The 25,821-nt window shown below is 42.4% G+C and overlaps 4 protein-coding genes across 5 annotated transcripts; all 4 read left to right on the top strand.

The window, feature by feature from the left end:
* The first annotated feature begins 531 nt into the window (after positions 1-531).
* On the top strand, positions 532-1,685 carry LOC117787573. 2 transcript variants are annotated; one of them, XM_034626125.1, is made up of 4 exons: positions 532-916; positions 972-1,055; positions 1,118-1,270; positions 1,334-1,685. In XM_034626125.1, exons 1-4 carry the CDS (start codon positions 638-640, stop codon positions 1,565-1,567), a joined length of 750 nt encoding a protein of 249 aa, XP_034482016.1. In that variant the 5' UTR covers positions 532-637; the 3' UTR covers positions 1,568-1,685. The 2 variants fall into 2 exon arrangements, with proteins under 2 accessions (XP_034482016.1, XP_034482015.1); XM_034626124.1 differs by having other exon boundaries at positions 534-916; positions 1,331-1,685.
* A 246-nt stretch (positions 1,686-1,931) lies between these two features.
* LOC117787868 (probable histone-lysine N-methyltransferase CG1716) lies at positions 1,932-8,114 on the top strand. The gene is made up of 5 exons (XM_034626489.1): positions 1,932-2,037; positions 2,111-6,629; positions 6,691-7,598; positions 7,669-7,813; positions 7,870-8,114. The coding sequence occupies exons 2-5, from the start codon at positions 2,121-2,123 to the stop codon at positions 8,029-8,031; spliced, it is 5,724 nt and encodes a 1,907-aa protein (XP_034482380.1). The 5' UTR covers positions 1,932-2,037; positions 2,111-2,120; the 3' UTR covers positions 8,032-8,114.
* Positions 8,115-9,190: 1,076 nt separating this feature from the next.
* LOC117788742 lies at positions 9,191-11,910 on the top strand. The gene is made up of 4 exons (XM_034627586.1): positions 9,191-9,300; positions 9,399-9,567; positions 10,007-10,411; positions 10,470-11,910. The coding sequence occupies exons 2-4, from the start codon at positions 9,559-9,561 to the stop codon at positions 11,616-11,618; spliced, it is 1,563 nt and encodes a 520-aa protein (XP_034483477.1). The 5' UTR covers positions 9,191-9,300; positions 9,399-9,558; the 3' UTR covers positions 11,619-11,910.
* A 7,557-nt stretch (positions 11,911-19,467) lies between these two features.
* On the top strand, positions 19,468-25,784 carry LOC117788796 (DNA N6-methyl adenine demethylase). Its single transcript, XM_034627665.1, has 2 exons — positions 19,468-19,669; positions 23,808-25,784. Exon 2 carries the CDS (start codon positions 23,904-23,906, stop codon positions 25,557-25,559), a length of 1,656 nt encoding a protein of 551 aa, XP_034483556.1. The 5' UTR covers positions 19,468-19,669; positions 23,808-23,903; the 3' UTR covers positions 25,560-25,784.
* The last annotated feature ends 37 nt before the right edge of the window (positions 25,785-25,821 follow it).

Here is a 25,821-nt window from a genome sequence, read left to right as displayed (position 1 = left end):
AGACTTACTCCACACCTAACAAAATTTGCCATTCGGCGCACGATTTAAATAAGTGAATTTATATAATTGTTGTTATTCTCTATGGAAATTTATAATACATTTTTGAGTAAATAAAAATAGCATAGAAAGAGCAAGAGAAAAAAGTAGGCGAATTGTCAATACTCTACAATTAAGGAGGATTTAGACGAATGGGCAGTGCATTTATTACACATTTCCCAAGTTGAGTAAATAAATATATTCTTAAAATATTGAAATAAATAATTAGGCAAGAAATACGGGCATATATTTGGAAAAGAAAACTTTATAATTTCTGCTTTCTTTAAGAATTATATTAAATTCATTGCTAATCACGTTATACTTTATTTTATAATGTTTTCGAAATAAATTATTTTCATGAAATGTGTATTGGAGCATCGATAGGTAGCTTCGGCGTATCGATATGCGATTTTATTACAGCGATATACAATCGCGATAACTGATATCACAAATTTATCTGTACGGCAACGCCTGAATGGAGCTATCGATAAGCCTATCGTTTTGTTTTGTTGATAACTAACACAAGAAAATAATCGAAAAGATTGCAATAAACAAAAAACATAAATAGTTAATAAATCAATTTAACAAGATTATTGATCAAATGTCGATTATGCGAATTAAAGGCATAATAGAGTCGCAAAAGGGCGAAGATCTTACAAAGCTCAGGATGGTTGTATCAAAGTTGGATGACCACTTAAAAGATACAAATGAAAAACTTGCAAATTTACGACATAAAATTAAAATGGAGGCAAATCCCAACTTAAGGGAAACGTTTTTGAAGAAATCACATACAATGGTATGGGAACAGCAAACAATACGAAGAATTCTTGAGGATTACAAAAGAAAACTGAATGTTATGGTATTTGATGATGCTTCAAAGGTAAATAATGACGGAATACTTGATGTATACAACAGTTTTATAATATTTTTAACAGAAGTATGATAAGAAACAACGTCAAGTATCTGCAAGAAATGATAAGCTCTTTGAACTATTTGAAAGTAACGATTTGGGGCCGGAAGTAAGCATACATGAATTGAAACAAATTTACAGAGAATTAATTTTACTTTTTCGTAATTCTAGAAAGCTATCCCTAAGGATGACAATGCCAATCTTGAAAAAAAGGCAGAAGAAACGGAGTCCGCAGATGAATTTGAAGATAGCAAATCAAGCGAAGACCAGGAAACCGGGAAACTAAAATTTGTAGATAAAACTGAGGATGTCAAAGACACACAGGTTATTATACCTACTTCTAAATCAAAACAATACAAAATTATATAATTATATTCCCCTCAGAAGAATCATGTGAAAAAGCGTAAGACATCAGAGGATATCAGTGGAATTGCCACAGAGGTTACAGAAGATATCGCACCCCGCCAAATTGCCATCAACACTCCCGCCGAGGCATTAATACACTTAGCAGCTCTTCAAGAATATGCAATGATGAATGATAATTTTCGAGCCTCGGGACTTTTAATACAGGTGGAAAAGGCATTTCAGAATCCACCAAATAGCAACGATTTCGAACTGTAGCAAACTAGGTCGATTAGGTATAAAGAATTTTAACTCGTAGCAACAAAACACTTATAAAATAAGTTAATTATACACTGAAAATATGTATTTAAGCAATAAAAACGAGAAATACAAGCTGGCAAACTGCATTTTCAATTGCAAATATCACTCCTTTAGAGAGAGCGAGATGCAAAATTGTTTTATTTGTAGCAGCGCTGTCAGCTGTTTGCAAATGCACACATTGTATGCAAAGCATTTATGTTGTGTTCGACAATCAGCTGGTCGCTTTGGTATTTTTTAGCACATTTACATTGCAAGCAAATGTAATGTAGGTCTGGTAGCGTTAAGATAAATGGCAACTTTCTCTGTCATGTGGCAGCGCCCTCCAGATACAACTGTAAACAACTGCCAAATCTTTTTACGGAATTTGCTGTCTCTGCAAAAATGTGCCGCATAGTAGCACAGTTGGAAGTTTAATTGAAATTGAATATGTAAGTCTGTAGCACACAATATGAACCCAATTTCTTGGAATTAAGCTAACTCGAGAGTAATTCATTTCTTCAGTCTGCCAGTTATGGACAATTTTACGACAGACGCAACTGAAAAAACGCAGGCGCCGCGCAAGAGACTTGGACGTCCGCCCAAAATCAGCACGCAGCCAACTGAGCTAATTGAGGATTTGGATGCGGGCGCCGGGGAAAGTTCCGGCTCCACATCGCCCACATTGTGCCGACGCAGCACACGCAAGAAAATTGTCAAATTTGATGTGCTGGATTTGTTGAACAAAAGCCGCAAGACGCATAAAATACAAATCGAGGCACGCATTGATTCCAACACTCCGACGCAGTCAGATAATGTGGCATCCACATCGTCGCAGGCGGCAACCGCTTCCGTCAATCGTTTCCTTGGAAATCGTGCGCCGCTTTCCTCAGTGCCGGCATTGCCCGCGCTGGAGATATTCGCAAAGCCAAAGCCGACGCCGAGCTTAATTGTTGCTCAGGTGAGCAGTGATAAGACAATCTCTGGCCAACAGCAGCCGCAGTTGCCGATACGTAAACGTGGACGTCCTCGCAAAAAGCAGCCCGATGATACCGTTGACTTGGATACCAGCTCATCTAATTCAAGCACAAGCTTCCCAGTGGAAAGTAAAGTAGAAATTGAATCCAATCTGAGCGAGGAGTCATCAAACTCTGATCAATCACTAAAAGGCTTTTCAATTAGCGTAGAAGACGCATCTAAATCCGACTTGGAAACGCTGGATGAAAATGCACTGGAAACAAATCAAGAGGAGTCTCTGTCCGACGATGTGGAGACTGAGATCATAACTGTGCTGCAATCCGACGAGGAGGACTCGGATTCGCAGATCATATTTGTTGAGATTGAAACAGAAACTTTGGCGTCGGCAGAGGAAAATGGAATCCCATCTGAGCAGCGTAATTTTAAATTGATATTCCCCAAGGAAAAGGAAAAGCTAGAGATCGAGGCAGAGGAAGAGCAAGACACTGAATCGAATCCTTTAGCTGAGCAGCTGATTGTGGAGGATATCTGTGAGCTGTTAGCCGAAGGTAAAATGGAAAATGCAGAGCAGCAGCAACTGGATGCAGAAGTTGAGGAATCGATTACTGAAGTAGACAGCGAGAAGCCAAGTGTATCTTTAAATGAAGATGAAGGACAACAGGAAGAACAGCAGCTGGAGACAGTAAATGACACTAGCGAGGAGGCTGCAGATGAGCTACAGGAGATGCAGACTCAGAGCAGTGACATGGAGCAAGCAGCTGCAGAGGAAGAGCTGCTTATATTGACTGAAACCACCAAAGAAATCTTAGAACAACTTAAGCAAGATAACAAAACTGATATTGTTGATGAAGTTATGGAAGACACTTCAGAAATAGAGCCGGAAGCCGTCGCTGTAGAATTGAAAACGATTCAGGCAATTCAAAAGGAGAAACCCTTGGAGAATAAGCAAACAAAAAATGAACTGACAGAGTACGAAATCAAAATGCAAGAGCCAAAATTAGAAGAATCTGACGTGATTCCAACTAAACAGGTGAAGGAGGAAACTCCTATAGCCTTCCCAGCTAAACCTGTAATGAAGGAATCTCCTAAGGCCCCTCCTGCTAATCAGATGATGAAGGAAACTGTTGTAGCTGCTCCAGCCAAACCGGTGAAGGAAGAAACATCTGCAGCCTCTCCAATTATACAGATGAAGGATAAAACTCCAGTAGCTGCCCCAACTAAACCTGTGAAGGAGGAAACTATTATAAGCACTCCAGCTAAAACTGTGAAGAAGGAAACTATTCCAGTTACTCCAGTTAAACAGGTGAAGGAGGAATCTCCTGTAGCCGAACCTGCTGCAGCAAAACCTTCAACCCTTCCCTTATCTGTAGAACCGGCAGCAGCTTCAACTGAGCCAACTGAAATCCCTTCAGCTGAAGCGCAACTGTCCACAAGCAAAGCAGATTCTATGGAATCTCGTCCAACTGAGAAGAAGAAAACAAATGGTAGTCCGGCTCCTGCTCCCGCTCCCGCTCCCAGTCCAAAGAGAGAAAAGGCCTCCACATCTTCATCAGTTGCAACCAACGTTCCAATCGTTGAGTGCGATGCCTTGTTCAAGGTTCTGGATGAGGCCAACGCACAGATGCGTCACGAGGAGAAGACCAAAAAGAAATTGAAGCAGTCGACAAAGAAACAGAAGCTGGAGACTTCCAGACAGAGCTCGCCGACGCCTCCAACACGCTCCAAAAAATCGCAGGGCAAGAAGGGTGCACGTCGCAATACCATAAGCGAGGATCACCAGGAGAAGGAAACATTGCCATTGACCAATAAGCGTCGTAACTCTCTACATCCTTTTAAAGCATCCCCGAGTCCAGAACGTCGTCCAGAGGTGGATTCCAAACCAAGCAACAGCAGCAAGAAGACAAAGGAAAAGAAAACATCACGCAAAGGAGGAGCAGCCAAGGATTCAATGGAGTCAAATGGAAAATTCGGTGAGCTGCCAAGTCGCAGCATTGGCACGCCCACATCTGAAGTGGACGCACCCAATCCCCTCCTGGACATTGCCAAGTTTATAGAGGATGGCGTCAAATTGCTCGAGCGCGACTACAAGGTGGACGACGAGCAGGATGAGCAGCAGGAGGATGAGTTTTCCAGTCGTGTGGCCAATCTGGAAACTCCAGCAACCACTCCATCTCCATCCCCCACTGTCAGCAGCGAGGATCTGTCGTCGGGAGTCAGACGCTCCCATCGCATTAAGCAGAAGCCGCAGGGCACCAAGTCGAGTGTGGGACGAGGAAGCAGCTCCCACACGCCATCTATTAGCATGGAGCAACAGCTATCGGAGCTGGCGCACATTGAAGCCATCAATGAGCAGTTCCTGCGTCAGGAAGGACTCCAGACATTCCAAACACTGCGTGACAACTATTATCGTTGTGCTCGGCAGGTGAGCAAGGAGAATGCGGAGATGCAATGCGATTGCTTTGTCACCGGAGACGAGGAGGGATTGGGACAGCTGCGATGTGGCGATGGTTGCATCAATCGCATGCTAATGATCGAATGTGGACCGCTCTGCACCAACGGGGATCGCTGCACGAACAAACGATTCCAGCAGCATCAGGGCTGGCCCTGTCGCGTCTTTCGCACCGAGAAGAAGGGATGCGGCATCACGGCCGAGCTACAGATACCGCCCGGCGAGTTCATCATGGAGTATGTGGGCGAGGTGATCGACAGCGAGGAGTTTGAGCGTCGCCAGCATTTGTATTCCGAGGATCGCAATCGTCACTATTATTTCATGGCACTCCGTGGCGAGGCGATCATCGATGCCACCTCCAAGGGCAACATCTCACGTTACATCAATCACAGCTGTGATCCCAATGCGGAGACTCAGAAGTGGACAGTGAACGGGGAACTGCGCATTGGTTTCTTCAGCGTGAAGAGCATTCTGCCTGGCGAGGAGATCACCTTTGATTATCAATATCAACGCTATGGACGCGATGCCCAACGTTGTTACTGCGAGTCCACCAATTGTCGTGGTTGGATTGGCAACGAGCCGGAGTCGGATGAGGGAGAACAGCTCGACACGGAAAGCGACAGTGAGCCGGAATCCTTGAACGAGGAACCGCGCTTGGAGCAGGGACAAAAGATCAAGACACCCAAGGGCACCAAGTCAAAGGCACAATTGAAGCTGCCTGCTGCGCGCAGAAAGCGTAAGGAGCAACCCAAGGCCAAGGATCGGGAGTACAAGGCCGGACGTTGGCTGCGGCCTTCGGGTGGCGCCAGCGGAGAGAAGTCTCCATCTGGCAAGCACGATCACATCGAGGATCCGGATGTGCTGGAGCAGCTAACGCTACTCAGTGGCAGTGGACTGAAGAATCAGTTGGATACGCTGCGTTTCTCGCGTTGCATGGTGCGTGCCAAGCTGCTGCAGACTCGCCTCCAATTGCTGGGCGTGCTCACCCGCGGCGAGTTACCCTGTCGCCGCCTCTTCCTGGACTATCATGGTCTGCGTCTACTACACGCCTGGATCAGCGAGAGCGGTAGCGATGATCAACTGCGTCTGGCGCTGCTCGATGCTCTCGAATCGCTGCCCATTCCCAACAAGACAATGCTGAACGACAGTCGCGTCTACCAGAGCGTAGAGCTATGGAGCAATCCCGCTCCAGATGTGGAATTGGATGCAGTGCATCAGCGCATTTTGGCGCTGCTGCAGAAGTGGAATGGATTGCCCGAAATCTTTCGCATACCCAAACGAGAACGCATCGAACAGATGAAGGAGCACGAACGGGAGGCAGATCGCCAGCAACAGCAACATGCTGCACCCACAGCTCTGGAGGACAGTAACAGCGCCTCCTCCCTGCTGAACACTGATCGCTATCGTCAGGATCGCTTCAGACGGGACACCAGCAGTCGCTACGAGAAGTCAAAGCCGCCTTCTCGGATGAGTGGCAACAATACCATCTGCACCATCACCACAATGCCCCACTCGGAGGGGGCAAGTGGCAGCAAGTCCGAGAGTCGCAGACGTTCCGACTTTGATCCCCGTCGCACTATAACCAAGGAGATGCGACGTTCGCTATTCGAGAGAAAGGTAAGTGAGATATGAGATCTTCAATGAGAGATCTTCCACTAATTTGTTGTCCTTCTTTCAGGTGGCTCAGGATGAGGCGGAGAAGCGTGTGGGCAGCGAGGATTGGCGTGAGCACGAGGCGCGCTGTGAATACTTTGGCCTCGATCTGAACACAGATCGCAAGCTCCTGCCCTTTTATCAGAATGTGGAGACCAACGAGTGGTTCAATAGCGATGATATGCCAGTGCCAACTCCACCGCGTTGTGGCGACAACAATGAGCCTCCCTCGCCAGAGTATCCCGATGATGTGGAGTATAAGCTGCCGCCTCATGTGGAACCATTGCCACCATCCTGGCACTGGACAACAGACGCCGAAGGGGACATTTATTATTTCAATTTAATCGATCGTATCCCGCAATGGCATCCACCGACGGCCGAGCAGCGTCTCCAGAAGCTGGTGTACGATGAGCCTGAGCCGGAAGTGAAGGCGGATGAGCCTACGGATGAACTGGTCAGCATTGATATTGACTGTAGCAGCAATCTCAGTGCCAAATCCATGCAGCAGTACATCGAGGCGAAGATTCGCGAACGCAGGGAATTGCGACGTCATCGTCTCGTTTCGGTTCGTGTCATAAGTCCAAGACGCGAGGAGGATCGTGTCTACAACCAACAGGAGTCTCGCAAATACAAGGAGAACAAGGAGAAGATACGACGTCGCAAAGAGATCTATCGACGCACTCGCAACGATTCAAATAATCCAGAACCATTGGATGATCTACCCCAAGATGCGTTGCCCATTCAAAGATATCTCTATTCCTCCGACGACGAGACCACCGATTGCGATGCCAATTTGTCATTAGCTGATATCGACGTTAAAAAGGAGCCCGGTCGTTCATCCGAAACGGAGACACTGCAGGGCGCCAAGCGCAAGTTGCCCCCATTGGAGGGACAGAAGAAGCATCGCAGTGAACGCGACAAGAAGCGCAAAACGTAAGGATAACTCTTCTCCCTTTGCCAATGCACTGCATTCACTTAATTAAAACGATCTTTGCACTTTTAGCGCCTCAACTGCCCGCGAGGCGAGTGACAAGTTCAACTTTGAGATAAGTGGACATGTGGCCGAGCTGTTGCGTCCTTACCGCCAAGATAACTGCCAGCTGGGCCGCATTACAAGCGACGAGGATTACAAGTTCTTGATTAAGCGGGTAAGTAATCCATACCTAACATATAGATATATGACTAATCAATTATCTTCGCACAGTTGAGCCAACATATTACGTCCAAGGAGAAACGCTATTGCGACAATACTGGCAATCCTTTGGCCTGCACTGAGTCGGTTAAATACAAATCCCACGACTTCATCAAGCAATATATGCGCGAGAAAGGACCTATCTATAAAAGACCAATTGATAAAACTGACTAATTATTATTTTCAAGCTTCCAACTAATTAAGTTTCCTCAATGCGATATTCTAATAATGAATATAGTTCTTTTGTTAACAGACAATTTAATTTTCATTTTTAAGTTACACTTAATTTTCCTTAAAGGCTTATGTTAATGATATAAGTTTCAGTTTAGTTTCCTTAAAGGAATATCCTGGTAATGAATAATGAACATTATTCTGTTATTTTCAGTCAATTTAATTTTCTTGTTTAAAAAGTTTGCTTTCAATTCCCTTAAAGGGAAATTCTTGGTACGAATATTGTTCTGTATTTATCAAACAATTTTAGTTTTTTTTTTTAAGTTGGTTTCCTTATTGAATAATGTATATCTTTCTGAATTGAAGTGTTAATATTAAGCAAGATCTTTACCCTACAGTTGGGTAATCTTATGGTGTGTTTTTTTTTATTATTATAGCTAAATAATAAACTCTCAATGGGGACTTCAAGCAATTCTTCGATTGTTATTATTTTCATTTAAGATAATAATATTCCCAAGAGCAAACATTTTTAGTAAATAAAAGTGTCTCAATAAAAATAAAAATATTTATTTAAATCTTCTTATCGAATATATAGTTCCTATTTGAATAGAAGTTTATGGCAACAGTGCTTTCCCAATTTAAAGCATATTAATTCAATTGGGATCTCGGAAAATATTCATACAAGAGATTTTTTCAAAAGGTCAACCTATGCATACAAATGTACAGCTTTGTATTTAACAAAGTATGCAATTCAATTGTCATCAAAATCCTATAGAGCGACATATTGACCTACTTACGGACCTAATTAAATCTTATCAGAATCTTTAGACATATCTACAGAGTCGGAAAGTAATTAAAATCCATTTCCCATTTAAGTAAATTCCTAACTGCCCCCACAAACAAAACGCCCACAAACAGCAATTGCGCTCACGAGGTTCACTTTTGCTCTCCGATGGCACTAAAAATAGCAACAAAGACACACAAACGAGCACACACACGCATAACGGCACATTATAATAGTAAGCGAGAGAGCGAACGTGCGAGAGCGGTTGAGATACAGAGGTAGAACGAGAGCGCAAAGAGAGCGCAATCTCTCGCTCTCAGTAAACAAGTTTGAACAACTCGCCAAACCTGATTTTCCACACGTTTTAGAGAGATTGGGAGGTCGAGTCAGTTTCACCAAATAACTGCAACGCTCCACACGTTCCGTGCGCAACGATTTTTGGATGATTGTGTGCCTAAAAACCTGCTGCAGATTTATCAAAATACCAGGTAGTACTACTACTTGTTTTTATCTATACTTATTGTACTGTAATGAAATGCACAGCAATAGAAATAGTTCAACAATTATTGTCTTGCTTTTTCTATAGGCATTGCCATATCAACGAGCGGTGGAGAGAGGTTAAAAAGAGTGAGAGAACGAGAGCGAGATCGGAAGCGTGTGAGAGACCGATAGCTGTTGTTGTCGTTGTGCGATTGTTATTGTTGTTGTTGTTATTGTTGGGTGGCGTGAGCGAGCGTCTGGAGCAAATGTCTGACGTAAGTAAATCAGTTCATCAATTTGTGGGGAGATATTATTTATAATACTGAAAAACACAACTTTAAAGAGAACTTGTAGACTTATCTGGTCTGGTCTAACTGAAAGAGCATTAAAGCTATTAACTTTGCACATATGTACGTGTATATATGTATTTGATTTTGAACTAAATTGTAAATCTTTGGGAAACAAGTTTATATGTTTTAAATTGGGTTACTTTTTAAATATATACAGACTGTACTTGTCTTTTTATTTTACATATCTAACGTTAATTAATGAGTAGAGAATATTTTGACACAATAAATTAAATTAACAATTAAAAAAAAGAAACAAAAATTGTTTTCTTAAAAGTTAAACATTTAATATAAAACTTAAAAAAGTTTATCGTCTGGAAGCTGTTAAAAAATTGTAATTAATCCAGCTAGTTTTTTGCACTTTAAGGATGATGGCAGTCAGTACGGTGGAAGTGGCAGCAGTTCCCAGCGTATACGAAATGTCCTGACCCTGGAGGAGCGTGTGGAGGCCATACGACAATATGATATTGTACCCATGTACAGTAAAATTGCCAAGAATTTCAACTGCAGCTGGGAGCAGATCAAGAGCATCGTTTCCAATCGAGTCCCGATATTGGAATTTTATGAGGCAACGCGGCACAACAACAAACAACCCAATTCCAAGTTCGAGGAGCTGCGCAGACGCAAGCTAAACTTTCTGGGACATTGTCTCTATGAGTATATCCAGCGTGCTCAGTATTATCTACATTCCGATATCAATGAGGAGCTGATACGCACCAAGGCATTGGAGTTTCAATCCCTCATGGGCATTGAAAACTTTATACCCAATAAGGTGAGGTATTGAATTGTTTGTGAATGGAGGATATGTTATATCTTTATCTATATTGCAGTCCTGGATCAATCACTTTAAGGCTGCCTACAACATAACACTCTCGAATCGCCAGATTATGATAACGCGTAAGCCTCCCCGCTCCCTGGATCTGCGTGACATCATGTCCTACTGTGGCAGGAACACTTCCACATCAGACAGCAGTCCAAAGCCAGCAGAGACGCCTTCTACAGCTCCACAGGCAGCTGTGACTCCCAGCTCTGTGATAGCCAAGCCTGCAGCAACTGCTGAACGGATGTTATTGCTGTCACCTCGGAAACCCGTGGATATACGTTCGTTATATCGCACCAAGACATTGGTGACTGCCTCCAGTCAGAACCAGGCCACCTTGGATGAGATGCAGCTGCGACGCAAGCGGAAAATCAGTTTCCTGGAGAAAGCGCTTTACGAATACATTTCACGATCGCAGTTTCACCACAAGAACAAGGGTCGTCTCGATGTGGATCATCTGCGCGAGGTGGCTATCAGTCTGCGTGATATACTCAAGATCGAGAACTTCTTTCCGGATCGAATGTGGTTTAATCACTTCAAGAGCCACTACAACTTTAGCTTCACAGAGGGAGTGCCTCTCACTGGACGCCGTGTGCCGCTTTCTCTGGATCTGCGCGACATCGTCAGCTACTGTGGACGACATGAGCAGCGGGAGCAGCCATTGGGCAGCATTACATTGACGCCCAAGGAGACGGAACCCGGTCGATTGGTGCATCTGCCAATTGTTGAACATAATTCGGAGACGCGCAGCAAAGCAGTTGATGAAGATGATGATTGTGTGGCCATTGAAGTACCCACTGAGCTCATTGAGATCAAAGATGATGACGAGGATCCAGAAAAACCTTGTGACGTTAATAAGCGCAACGATCTCAAGCGTCATCTAGCAACAACTGCTTCTTCCCCCTTTCCCCTTAAGATAAAGAAGATTGAATCACTTAACACAAGAGCACAGAGTCCGGGACATTATTCCGAGTCTAGCAACGATGCAGAGTTGCCACGGTGCGTGCAGAACTATGACGATGCACTGCGTCTGCTGAAACCACTCGAGGAATTTGCTTTGCTCGAGGAAAACTATCGTGCTATTGGACTGCTCACTCAACTGGAGAAAATCTTCGAAAGCGGTGCCAAATCTGCACATAATGTTAACTCTTCCAAATAGAGCTGCCAATAGGATGGGGAGGGTAAATAAACTGATCCCGATCCCCTTAGCCTTAAACTAACAATTGACCAAAAATTAATAATTAGTAATAGCCTGGCTTATTGGATAAGTGGATAAAATTACAACAAAGGTTGCTTAAGTAATCTTAGACACATAAGACACATATCATGTATTAGATATATGTTATTATTGAAATGAAGATTAAGTCCTGTATATGAATATTAATATGAAATATAATATGTTGACCTTGAATTGTAGATTTACTTATATAGAAAATATATAATACACATACATATCTAGAAATATGACCCTTAAAAAACAGATACAAAAATATTGTTATTGTTTTTATTGAATACATCTTGTTAACTTAATGTTTTAATTTATTTTATTCTCAGCTCTGAAGTCGTGTGTGTCACCTATGACTTATCTTTTACTCTTGACCTTACGTTTTTTATAGAGAAGCTTGACTGTATATTAATTTTAACTCATTTATTAATACAGTAAGTAAATCCGTTAATTATCCCATTTGCTCTTTTTTGGTGAAAGAATCTAGTTATTACATAATTTTCTACCCTCTTTTCACTGCAAATTTTATGCGTCTTACTAAAATTGTGAGCATTTTTTTCCATTAATAAGGAACAAACACATTTGGAGTAATGGAAAAATAAGCGTAAAAACGATGAAAAATGTATATAAGTTTTGTAGTAGAAAGAGGGTATAAGTTACGAGTTAAAAAATCAAAATGAACTGTCATTAGCCGTAAGATATAACCTGAGGCGGATTATAACTGCTCGTCTGACATGTCACGTGACCATGTGCCACATATGAGTTGAGTAAACGCGGTATACGAAGGTGCAATGTACACGCTCAGGTTACATAATCCTCTCCTGACTCCTTCTCTCTCTCCCTGTCCCTTTTCCCAATTCCCCAGTGCTCCTCCCGCTCCAAACGTAACGTACAATCAGCGCTTAAACTTTATGTTCCCCCTGTAAAACTTTACGCGTTCTAGAAGTTGGTAAGAGATGAAATGACCTGCAGCATTTATGTGGAAGGGAAAGGTGGGAGCAAATGGGTAGAACGGAAAGTTGGGGAGCTTCGAATCAGTCGAATCGGAGCGAGGACGAACGCGAGATGGAGCATTGAACGTGCGTGGAGCTGAGCGCTGTAGGTGCTACATCAATTTCAGATGGCTAGAATACCCCGGCAGGCAATGCGATGGGGCAGCATCCCAGCGAGGGACCTTGCCACACACATACACACACATAGCAACTCACACATTCATGTATACATTTAGATGGAGCTACGATTACACAACGTCCATATAGCTGGGAGCATTGCACAGACATCGTCATCGTGCTCTGTTGAGGCAAAGTTTCGTTTTACGCTTTTGCCCCGTCAACTTGCAACCCTCCTGAGCAGTCAGGACTTTCATTTCAAGGATTTCCGACCGACGTCAGACGTCCGACGCCCGACGCCCAAAGTCCGTTGTCCGACGTCCGACGTCCGACTGACGGTCTCAACTATACGTGTATTCGTTAAGGTAACGTGGGGAATTGTAAGCTATAGAATACCTACGAGTGTTGTTGGTTAGGTGCCAGGCTTAAAGTAGAGAAAGGAACCCAAGGAACGACAGGTACGAAAGGGACTTTAGCTGAACCCAACGGAACTCAACGGAACTGAACAAAACAGAGAAGAAGCAACATTAATGCAAAAAAGCGACAACGCTGAGTTTCGTCTTTTTCGAGTTTGCCTCGACTCAGGTTACTGCCACACGGTTGCGCTCCAAGCACACACAAACAAACACACATACCCACATACAAACCGAAGCCCCAGCTTATTGAGAGTTCTGAAATAAAACCCCTGAAAGCTAAAAATGAAAAGGACTTCAAGGGAATAGAAGTATAAGTATCAGGTAGCTGTATATAGATACAGCTGTGTGTGTTGTGTGTGTATCGTCACAGTTGCCAGAATTATCCTGAAAACCTATCGAAAAAGGGCAAGCTATAGCAACTGCTAACAAAATAATGATCAACTTATAACGACGGCTACTTAAAATTGTATCTGAAAGATACTTTGTTTTATAAGAGATCAACAAATGTTTGAGCAATGACATAATTTATTTGCATTTTAATTTATTTTTATTATCTGATTTTCTATTAAACATACTAATTAATTTCATTTTTTTTTTAATTTTACCAATATATTTTAATACTTATGCACATATCTCTTAAAAAGAATTTTCGTTGGTACCTAAAACATAATAAAAAAAAAAACCATTGTCAATTAATCATCCATACATGTAAACTCGTTCTCTTGTCTATTTGCTTAGAAATGAGTCAAATTTCCAATAATTCCAGTTCTTATCTGATTTAATTTTCAATAGATACTTATAAAAAGTATTCTCTATGCAGCTATATTTAGTTCACATCGATTGTGTTGTGTGAGTATGTGTGTGTGTATATATATTAAAGTGATTCTTTCAAAGGCCGCCCATCCATAAACATAAATCTCGTGACGCTGCTCTCGACTCCACGCAAAGCCAAAAGCAACCGACCCCTGCCCCTATATATAATACGAGTATCAGCATACCATAATCGATGCCATTGTATACCAAAAATGAATGGAGAGCTCTCGCATAGAGCCAAAAACAGTAAACCCGAATCCGAACTCAAACTCGAACTCGAACCCGAGCCCGATTACCCCGCAGTCGCAGTGCCAATGAGGTTATCGTGCAAGACGACTATACGAACTACTTGAAAATGTATTTACGAGCAGACATCTCGTAGATATAGATACGATTGACGATGCTCAGATACAGATACACACAGAACGTCGAGACGATGATGATGTTGATGCTGATGCTGGTGACTGGCAGCGGGTCCATGTCGAAACGAGTCTGAAACTGACTCTGAGAAAGAGTCTGAGTCTGAGACTGAGAATGAGACTCTGTAGTCTCGAGTCTCGACATCGACATCGGCAGCTGCTTTATAACTGGCACTGTCTGTCTCAGGCTGCCTCGCATCGTTGTTACTTCTTAAGTATTTGGGTTGTCGGCCCAGCATAAGCCTCTTGGGTTTTGAAAACACCAAGAACAGCAGCAACAACAAGAAATTGCACCGCTTGTTGTTGTTGTTGTTGTTGTTGCACACGACTTGGCATTGCTTTAATTCCATAGGCATCGTTGAAAACCCAGACGATGATGGCACTTGAACATCACAGTTTCCACCAGTTCGCCAGTTCGCCAGTTCTCAACTGGCTTAGACTCTAGGGGGGTCGCTCCTCTCCTGCCTTCCTTCTACCTCCTCCTCCTTCATCCGCCTGGGAATGATGATGATGCTTTCAGCTTTCAGTCATGCGCTGGCTCCAACGTTTGCTCGTTCATTCGTTCGACCGAGCCCGCACATTCATTCGGATTCATTCGGTCGCCTCGTTCGATAGATGCTAATCTATCTTTATTGTGCAAAGATGTCGAGAGGATGTGTATGCGAATTGGGATTGCGCTGGAGCTTGCAGAATGGGGAGAATGTGGCCGCAAAGACGGTAAGTATGACCGTCGTCGTCAGTCGATTCGTTGTTCAGTTGTTCTGACTCTCTTTTTCGGGGGGGAAAAACGCTGCTATAAATATAAATGGTCTTTGGGCACTCGTATGTATTGGATTTCATTTGGGTTCGATTTTGGTTCGAGTTTCTCACATACTATAATCAAGTTCATTTTAGGGAAGGCCCACATATAAGTATATAGAAATGCAATACATACACACCTATTGAGAGGTAATATTAAATAAATATGTGGTTGCCTTCGGTAATTTCTTTCACTGTGGTACAGTTGTGTTGCAGGTGGATTAGTTATCGATTTTTTAGCTGAACTGTTTTTATGACTATAGGTATAATTTTAGTCTATTTAGAAGATCTCTGTTTTGGAATTCCCCTGATCAAGGTATCTCTATATTAAGCTTAGTTTTGTTTTTCCCCCTTAAATTTCCCCATTATCTAAAAAAAATGTATAATACCTAACTATGTCATTTAACCAGCACTTATAATGAGCACAAAACCACACTGAAATTTATAATATTGTGTGGGTAGATCATTTGATCTAGTCTATACAACCCCAAAATACACATAAGGAATCGTATCTCTTAATGAGAGGTATATTAGAGAAATTATAGAGCTATTATATAATATTCTAGGGTATCTTTCAGTCTACATAACCCCAAAATGCACTTAGTACTGAGAAAAAGGATAGGGTATCTTTTAGTATGTATAACCCTATCAGTGAGTGAAGGATCAACAGTACTTGCGACTACAACATTACGTCTATAATCTGTTGATCGGATTTTAAATGATCGCTTGCCACTTATTCGGTATGTGGTTTCCAATTTCAGTTCCAGTTCCAGCTCTAGTTCCAGTTTTCCAGCCACACAGCAATCGAATTAAAACTGCTCAAACGATGGGCAACAAAATCGAATTGCAAAACCAGTGAGAATACAGAATACAGCACGAGAGATATAAAGCCCAGATATGGAAATGGCAATAAACTCGTAGCAGCATTGAACATACATAGGAGACGAGGGAATTGGGATTACTAACTGACGCCAGCAGCGACGCCAGCCGCGGCAGCGGCAGCGACGCTAACTGTGCAGCCAACGAGGGCATCGACAGCGGCATCGGCATCGGCATCGGCATCGGCGATGGAAGAGGAGAAACGGGCCACAAAGGAAATTACGAGGAAAAATTCAGGTCCCTATGGTGCTTTTGGGTGCGACAGTCAGCGCATAGAATACACACACCTAGTTATAGATATATATATATATATATATATAATATATATATTTATATATACGCACACACACAGAAAGCGAGCTGCCTGGCATCACATATAGATTATAGGGCGCACAATGCGAGAGAAAAGATGCAGAGAGAGATACGAGAGTCGAGATAACTTCAACTTCCCATTGAGACCGAACCTGACTGGACCGGACCGGACCAGACCAGACCGGGACACAGCTACATACACCGAGGGGCAAGTCCCGGATATAATCAAACAAATAAAAAAAAAAGGTAATGGAAAAATACTATCGCCTTGGTCTCGTTAGCTAGCTAGAAACTGTGTGTCCTCTGTTGTCCCTGGCTTGGATATGGCATTATGAAAAGGGACAACGCTCAGGACATTCAGAAGTTTTAGTTGATGCCAAAGGCAAGGGAGAGGCAAGCAGAGAACAGAGGGGGGGATTTGTTCAACAGGGTTTCAGTTCAATATAATACATGACCATAATAAATTCTTTGGCTAAATCCCCGCTCTGTAGAAAAAGGTCATAATAGATGAGCTTTTATCAAGGAGACTCACAGTCAATCTGTCTGTGTGTGTGTGTGTGTGTAAGTGTGTGAGTTTACATTCGTTTATTAATGTAGGTATGTGTGTGTGTTTTTCTCTGTGTTTCATCCTGGTCGTAATCATTCGGTATTTTGTGTAAAACGCAAAAGGAAAGGTCATTTTCTTCGCTCGTTTTCGAAAGGTTGCCAAAGGGCTTACACATCCTCCTCCCCCGCACCACCTTTGGCCCACAGATTCCTTCCCCCGTTTTTAAGTCGGACAACCGAAAAGCATTTGAAAAGTTTTGCTGGTCAGTCGATAGCTGCTGCACAAAATATAATGTATATTAATGTCGAGTCATCGTCATCAAACTCTGGAAACTTCAAGCGTAACTCGAACCATCGCACCACAAACACAACAGAAGTCCACCCACCGCTGGATGCTGTGTGGTTTTATAGACTTGCTATATATATAAATATATATATATATACATATATCGAATAGCCTTGGTCTGTGTATACTTTTCAACCACCGAAAAACCAACAAAACACACTCCAATCCCATCCAATTCAAACCAATCCATTTTAATTCAATCGAATCGAATCAAAACCCGAACAGAACCCGAACCCAAGCAAGCCGAACCCAAATTGTGAGCGTTACCCATTTCTATTTCGTTGCTCTGAGACTCTCGTATTAAAACTAATCCATCAAATTGCTTCGGGGCGACCCACAACTACAACGATAATGGGTTTAACTACAACACGTTTATAGTACACTTATATGCTGTTGTTGTTATGATTGTTGTATCTGCTGCTGATTTTGTTGGTTTTCTTGTTATTCGTGCGAACGAAATCCAAACCCAAACCCAAACTCGAACCCCGGCAGAGGCAGCAATACTTCAAGTTACAGATATACACACATCGCAATGGTATCAACTTCTCAGCATCTTTAAGATATCTCTATGTACATATATACCTATACCTGTATGCGTCTGTGTTTTCATGACAATGTGTCTGTGTGTGTCTGTGTGTGTGTATGTGAATTGTTAAAGATGTTGGCGTAAGAATAGATTGAACTTCTTTTCTGTATATATTGAAGTTGCTTTGGCATTTTGCTAAACGGATATGTATAAAATATAATGACCTGGGAACGGAACAGACATTGAGATACAAATGTTGTATCTTCTGTGGGTAGTACTCCGTACACGTATATCTACGGAAACTTGTTAATTTGGCGTCATGTCGAACAAAATAATAGATAAACAATATATTTGATTTTGAATTATTTTTATATTTGCCAAACACATTGGGTTGGACCCAAATGACGTGTTAATTATTTAAGATCTGTATGACTGAGCATGATATAATGCCAACTATAATACCAAGGCAACAGCTGCAAATACAATTCAATAGACATTTCGATCACAGATAAAAGGTAGCTTTCCATTTCTGTATAACACGTCGTACAGTCGAGTTACCTGAGATCAGTTAAAGGTAAGGATGCATTTTCAACTAGGATTATGTTTGGTAAACTATGGCTATGGTTAATTCCTACGTGTTCAGTGCTCAAAATCACTCGAATGACGCATACTGAAAGAACGAAAAAACTTTTCTATATAAATAATACCCTAAAATGGTGTGAGGTAAGTGTGTGTGTATATGGGCATAAAAGTTTATATATAAAATGTGTTTACGATATATACGAAGCATTATCGTCATACATATCAAAACACACACACACCCACATACAGAGATTTATACCCGCACACATACACAGCATATATCATTAAAATGGAGAAAAGTATTTTGTGTCTGGCGGGCGCTACGTCTCCCTATGGCCTTCGTAGTCCCAATCAGAGCACACGCTATATACGAGACGAGCAGCAGCTCCAGCTCCTACAGCTCGCCCCGCAACCCTCAGCTGGAAAGAATGGCAGTCATTTGGGGGCAAACAGCTGAAGGGCCCAACAGACGTTGAAAAAACACCCCAAACATCGGATGAACTTCGGGTCTGCTCGTGACTGACTGACGAACTCACTCGACTGACTGACTGATTGACAGAACGACTGACTGACTGACTGTCAGTCTGTTCGTTTGGTTTGGCTTTGTTATTGTCGCTGTATTTACTTTTCACGTCTGACGCTGGCGTTGACGTAGACGCAGACGTCGACGTCGACGTCGAGAGGTATTCTGCCCGTCCTTGCCGCATGCCTTACCCCTGCCCCTGCCACAGCCACAGCCACAGCCACTGCTTGGCTGCCTTGCCACACCATTTCATTCGCCTTGGCTTGGCAGCTATGTCTCTTCGCTTGCTCGGTTGGTTTTAGGTTTTGGTTTGGTTTGACTTGGCTTGTTTGGGATTAAATATTTCCTATAGATGGGAAAAACGAGTCGGTCGGGTCGGTCGGTCGAATCGAGTCGCTTGGCGATGTTGTCGCTAGTTTCGTATATTTCACTTGGTGCTGAACGTTCGTCCGAAGCGGTTCTCACAGCGCGACAACAACGCTTCTATACTCGTAATACCAATACTCTGAGTGTGTTAGTGTGATTTGGAAAGGAATTTCAATACAAATTCAATACAATTTGATTCGATTTCAATTTCATACAGACTTTGCCTACCATATATATCAACATAAGCATATATAGTGCCATATTAATCGTGACTGCTTTATTCAAGTGAGGTTCTTTTCATTCAAGAAACGAATGCGAGTGTTGGATACGGCACACACTCTGCCACTGATGTGAGTACCACTGTGCGTATGTGTAATGTGCGATGTGATGCGATATGTAAACAAACGGGGTCTTGAGATTCTGCACGGCCGCTGTCCCGGTTACTCCTGTTATTGTTTTTGTTATTGTTATTGTTGTTACTCGGCTTGTGTTTGTGTGCTTGCAATTAAAAAAGCGGCACGACGCGGCGCCAACGACTTCGCAGTCGGTGTCGCAGCTTCGGCAACGAGAACAACATCGGGCATTATTTGCATGCCACACGCGGTGGCAAGCAGCAGCAAGTGTTTGTTTGCTTGCTTGTTTGTTTGTCTGCATGTCTGTCCGCTATTTAAAAATGTTTGCGGCTCGCGTTTGTTTTTGTTTTTGTTTTGAATCTGTTAGACTGCGCGTCGGCAGCGACGTCGGCTGCGATTTGTTTTGATTTCGGCCTGTGATTTGTTTTCGTTTTCTTTTTCTTCTGTTTTGCTTTTTTTTTTTTTTGCTTTGATTTTCGCTCTTGTTTCTGTGTTACTGTGTTTTTGGGGTGCTTCCGCTAACAGGACATTGACATTGGCTTATTCATTTCCTCATTAAAGTGGTTTCAAATCAATATAAATATAGCACAATGTAAGAACAGCTAAACAAGTGCACAGTGGAGTCATTAAGGAATTTGAATGTACAGCTACTAAATATAATTTAGCAGAGAAAAGGATTATTTTTTGATTACTTTGTTTATAATAAATACCCTAGGGTGGGTATTTTTTATAATTTGATTATTTTAATAATACTTTAATAGAAAAGACCGAAAGAAAGCTAAACAATATTAATCTACTATAATGTATAATATATACTTGACAATTCCATAAAAAAAAATATCCATGTCGGAAATAGCTTTAATATACAATATAACATCTAATAAAAAAAAGCGAAATGAACTGATATATATAAAAATTGCTGAATTCTCAAGCCACCCTAGTCAATGGAATAAATTACCAAAAATATTAGAAATTTTATATAAAATAGAAATAGAATAAACCACCCTTCCTATCACTTCATGGATTTGAGTATTACCACACATATAATAGAGCAGAAGAAAAGAAAAATATATAAAGAAAAAAGCTGCTTTAATCTTAATACTCTAGCAGCCCTCGTATTAAATCGAAATAACTAAACAGTATTATCTTCACAACGATTTCTTATACCATGAACTATCAACACAAAGGTCAAATTCAAAAGCAGCTTGAACTTTATTGGAATACACGATTAACGGATGCGACATAAATAACTTGAGCTATAGATACATCTACCTAAGCATGACGAAAATCAATCTCAAAGATAATAAAGACTCTCAGATTCACAATTCTTAGACAGAAAGAGGAGCGGCAGAGAGAGAGAGAGAGAGAGAGAGATGGGAACAGCTAAACTAGATTGGAACTTGAATTGGATTTGGGAAATGTTAATACATGGAATACTTGAATTCGAAAAGGCCAAGTTGTAGTAGGTAAAAACAAGAACTAGTTAAACAATAGAAAGATATATGTACAGAGATAGGGAGATACCAAGATACAAAAGATATACAGCAACAAAAGAGGAACCCAATGGGAAGCGAGAAGAGATGTAGCTGTAGCCGAGACTGGAGGCTGCCATCAGATGATGATAATAATGACGAAGCACGAAAATTTCACGAAGTCCCAATCCCAAAGCAGCCTGACTGCGACGCCAGCATCAACATCGGCATCGGCAGAAGCAGCAGAAGTAGAAGCAGAAGCAGAAACAGCAGTAGGGTGACTATATGGAGGACTTAGGGCGCGGTATGAGGGACGACGACTCGAGGCGATTAAGATAAAGTGCCAATCGATATAAGGGAAAGAAAGGCAAAAGCAAAAGCAAAATAATGCAGAGCTGAGCTGAGCTGAACTGAACTGAGCTAAAGATGTATTCGTACATCCATCCACAAGCACATCTACAGGTCGAGAGCCCGCCCGAGCTATGAAATTACGAGTATATAGCTCAGCGACGACATAAAAGGAAATATAAAACCATTTATAAAGCAAGTCAGTCAGGGGAGATTTGAATTGGAATTGATGGTGTAGTGCACTCGACTACAAGTTTGTCTGTCTGTCTCACTGTCTTTGAGTGTATGAGATGGTGTGTGAGTGTGTATGTGTGTGTTTAAAAACGAAGCATAGACGAAGTCCAAAACGCTTCGCTCGTTTTGTGTCAAGGTGCGAGCGGGCTGCGAAAGTATCTTGAAGATGCGTTGTGGAAGGGTTTTTCGGGCTATGAAACTTTTGCAGCCACAGACACACACACACACACACACACAGGCACGGAGAGACAAAGTTTTATGCCAAAAGTAAAGTGAACAGCTGCGAGAGTGAACAACCCCTAAGCCAGGCTGACATACCAAACAGTAAGATAAAACCCAATTCCGTAAATCCATGCCAACAGCTAAGGCAGCAGCTAATGACCTATTTTGAGATGAGAGGGCGACGGGAGAAGGGAAAACGGAAAAAACGGAAACTTGACGCGACTCAATATGTATAGCAACCGATTTTTCAAGAGAAAACGGACATTGCTTTAGGTATTAAGTCATCTTACACTGTTGCTAAATTAATCCAAAGAGCCGGTCTTCTCATGAGTCAGACAGGTGGGTTGCTCGATTCGGCTGTATCATCGATAGCAAATGTATCTTGTATCTGACAGACTTCGAGCAATGACTCAGCAGAGTATTACCCTCAATCTGGAAAAGGAGATGGCGGCGGCGAAGGCGAAGGCGGAGGCCCGACCAAGTCGTTCACTTTAGTCAAGTGCTGCTGTTGCTAGCATCTACAGCACCAGCATCGAAGCTATCTATATATTTGTATCTTTGGCTGTATGCGAGTTTCTGTATCTGTGTGTGTGTGTGTGTCAGATATGGGTATGGGCGCTTGGGTGCTCCCATAATGGAGCGTTCGACATCCGACTGGTTCTGGTTTTGGGGGCTGAGACTGGGACTGGAAAACGTATCGATTTCTGAAGGCGTACGCATCGTTGCCTCAGCAGCGCTTCAAATTTATCAGCAGTTTTATGGTGGTATATATAGCTGTGTGTGTGCGAGTGTGTGTGTGTGTGTGAGAGTTATGTTAGCATTGGTTCGTTCGTTCGTATCTGTATCTTATAGCGGGCATGGCGCTCGTTCGTATTGCTCTTATATATTCAAACTTTCTAAAGTACCTAGCATACGCATATACCATTAGTATCTGTGTATCACTTCCGCATGAATGTGTGTGTGTTTGTGCGTGCAGATGGTATTTATCTGAAGACCGAGGTCATAGCTATTATAGAAACAGATGCATATAATGTAGAATAAAAATATATATACTCAAAATACTCATTCAATATAATACGTCATGTATTGGACCCTATGAGCTCTGACTGTCTTAATGATTGCTCATAGTTCAATATAATTTTGTGACTGTTTTTTGTCCTTCTAGGGAATTTCAATTAAATCATACAGATAGTGAAAAACCTGATATTAATTGTAGGTGTTTTTAGTGAGTCCCCGTGTTAATATAACAAGTGCAAGGTTTAGCTTATGTGATAGTTTTTAAAGTATTCTACTTTATAATAATTTCATATTCACATTTTGTCTTTATCTTCCCTTCTCAAAGTGTTTTAAGGGGCGTCGCAAAAGTTGCACAGCCATAGTTTTTGATTAAGCACTAAAAGTTTTTTATTTTCAAAACTTTTACAAATTTCGGTAGGGATGTTGTGCATTTTCATGGTAGTTTAGTTTTTTTTTTATAATATAAAGCAATTTAAAAGTTACTGGCCAAACACATGATTGTACTCGTACACCAAGTTTATACGGCAGCTTAAGTCGGTCTTGACTTCGAATTGACTTAAGCACTTTTTTGCTAATTTTACGCTTTGATCGTGTCTAATTTTAATTAATTAATTTGAATATGTAAACAAAACTATAACAGCGTTGCCAGATCGCTTGGATAAAGAGCCGGCGAAATTCAAAGCTAAAGCAAGGACAGCAATAAAGGAAGCGCAAAGCAAATAATTGCAAATCTTTTATACTTCGCAAGAGTTAAATACTCGTATGTGCATAATTTTTTATTTTTATTGTATTTTGTCTATAAACAAAACTAATAATATCAATTCGATCTTGTCTATTTGCAGTTTCTTTAATTTTTTATGTTCTAAACGGTTTTGGCGTTCATTTGCAACGCCAACAAGATTTGATTTACAATTCGGGGCGTAAACAATATACCCGTTATGCCGACTATACGGCGCTGCTGCATCATCGGATGCCTGTCGAATTCGAGGCAACACCCGAGCATGCAGTTCTTCGCCTTCCCCAGACCCGACAACCCCTTCCACAAGCTGTGGAAGGAGGCGTGCCACGCCTCATTGCGACGCATTATTCCTTTCAAGAAACCAGTTGTGTGTGCTCTGCACTTTGATCCCAGTGTGCTGGGCGGAAGGCGTCTGCAGTCAAATGCGCTGCCCACGCTTCGGTTGGAGGTGCCCTCGAATCTGGAGGCAGTGGAGCAGCAGGCGATGGTGGAGGAGATCGAGCGGAGTCGCAAGTGCGCCTACATTAATGCCGTGGTCTACGAGTGGCTCGTCCGTGCCAATATCAATCCTCAGCTGCGTGGCAGCATCACACATGGCATGATCAAGGACAAGGCGGAGAATACACGCCAGGTGATTGGCAGCACATCCTTTATAGCGGACAATCGTTGGCTCAATCGCTTCCGCGAGACACATTTGCAGGGATTTGCTCAGAAGCTGGCAACCAATCAGCTGAAGCCCATGGGAACATCGCTCTGGATACCGGATATTGTGCAGGATCTGCAGCATTTGTTTCCGCCAGCCAGCGCAGAGCGTGTGGCGAAGCTGGAGGAGATGCCGGAGCAATACATGAACTACATGCAGCAGTATGGCGAGTACGAGGAGGATGACGACAGTATGGATGTCAAGGATCAGAGCTATCAGGAGCAACAGCAGCAACATTTCGCACTACAGCAGCAACATCTCCAGCAGCAACAGCAGCAGCAGCAACAACATCAGATGAATCCAGCATGGCCTCCATTCCCCGGTCATCCGCTGCCACATGGACATCCGCATCCACATCCACATCCTGGATTCACCAGCCTCAATGACTTCTACTTTGAACGCCAACTGCAACAACAAATGCAACAACACCAGCAACAACAACTGCAGGCACAATTCCCACCGCCAGGATCATCACTTTCCCCACCACATCCAAGAGAACCATTCCAGCCTCAACTGCCGCCAAATGCGCTGCAGCAACAACGCGTCAGTCCCTTCCAGCCCGTGCAGCTGGCCAAGCGACCCAAACTGGAGTCACCTGCTGACGATGAAGTTCAGGCAATCAATGCCTCCATCAATGTGCGAGAATCTCCATTGCCACTGGGTGAATCCATCCAACTGGATCAGCAACGGCACCAGAGCACACCGAATCCGAGTCCGAATCCGAGTCCAAAGGAGCAGAACAACAACAACAGCAACGGAGGACGGGACAGTGCCAGCAGCAAGGAGAATGCTCCCAAGGCAATCGATAGCAACAGTGGCAAATCAACGCCTGTGCTCTCCATTAAACCCATCAGTCCTCCTGCAGCCACAGCAACAACAACATCTTCATCAGCTCCAGCCTCACCAAAGAAGATTGCCAATGGAGGCAGCAGTTCCGGCAGTCAAACAAATGGACACACATCACCAGAACCGGATGCAAACGCGTTTGCAAATGTATTAAAGGAACTCGACAGCTACACGCAGGCGCTTGAATACTTAAAGCCCTTGGAGGAATTTGTGCTCTTCAAGGAGAATTTCCGTGCCATTGGGCTGTTATCGCAGCTGGAGCTGGTGCTGCGCAAGGGCGACAAATCCACGCTCATAGAGGGTTAAGAAATTAGCCCGATGATCTGACAAAAACACCGATAAACAAAACAAAACACAAATGTGATGAACAGTGTACATATGGATTAGCCAATTACTGAAATAGTATTATTAATTTGTCTTTCGAATATTTGAATTAAGTAACACATGTATATTTCGAGGAGACAGAATCTGTGACCATTTTGTTTTCATATATTTAACATTCAATGAGATTCAAATAAATCATTAATTTAATTGAAAGCAAACGTATTTTTAATTCGAATCTGATTTC

The sequence above is a fragment of the Drosophila innubila genome, assembly GCF_004354385.1.
Source record: "Drosophila innubila isolate TH190305 chromosome 3L unlocalized genomic scaffold, UK_Dinn_1.0 0_D_3L, whole genome shotgun sequence".
Lineage (NCBI taxonomy): Eukaryota > Metazoa > Arthropoda > Insecta > Diptera > Drosophilidae > Drosophila > Drosophila innubila.
The sequence above is the reverse complement of the archived record's forward strand: the minus strand, read 5'-3'. Positions and strand labels throughout refer to the sequence as shown.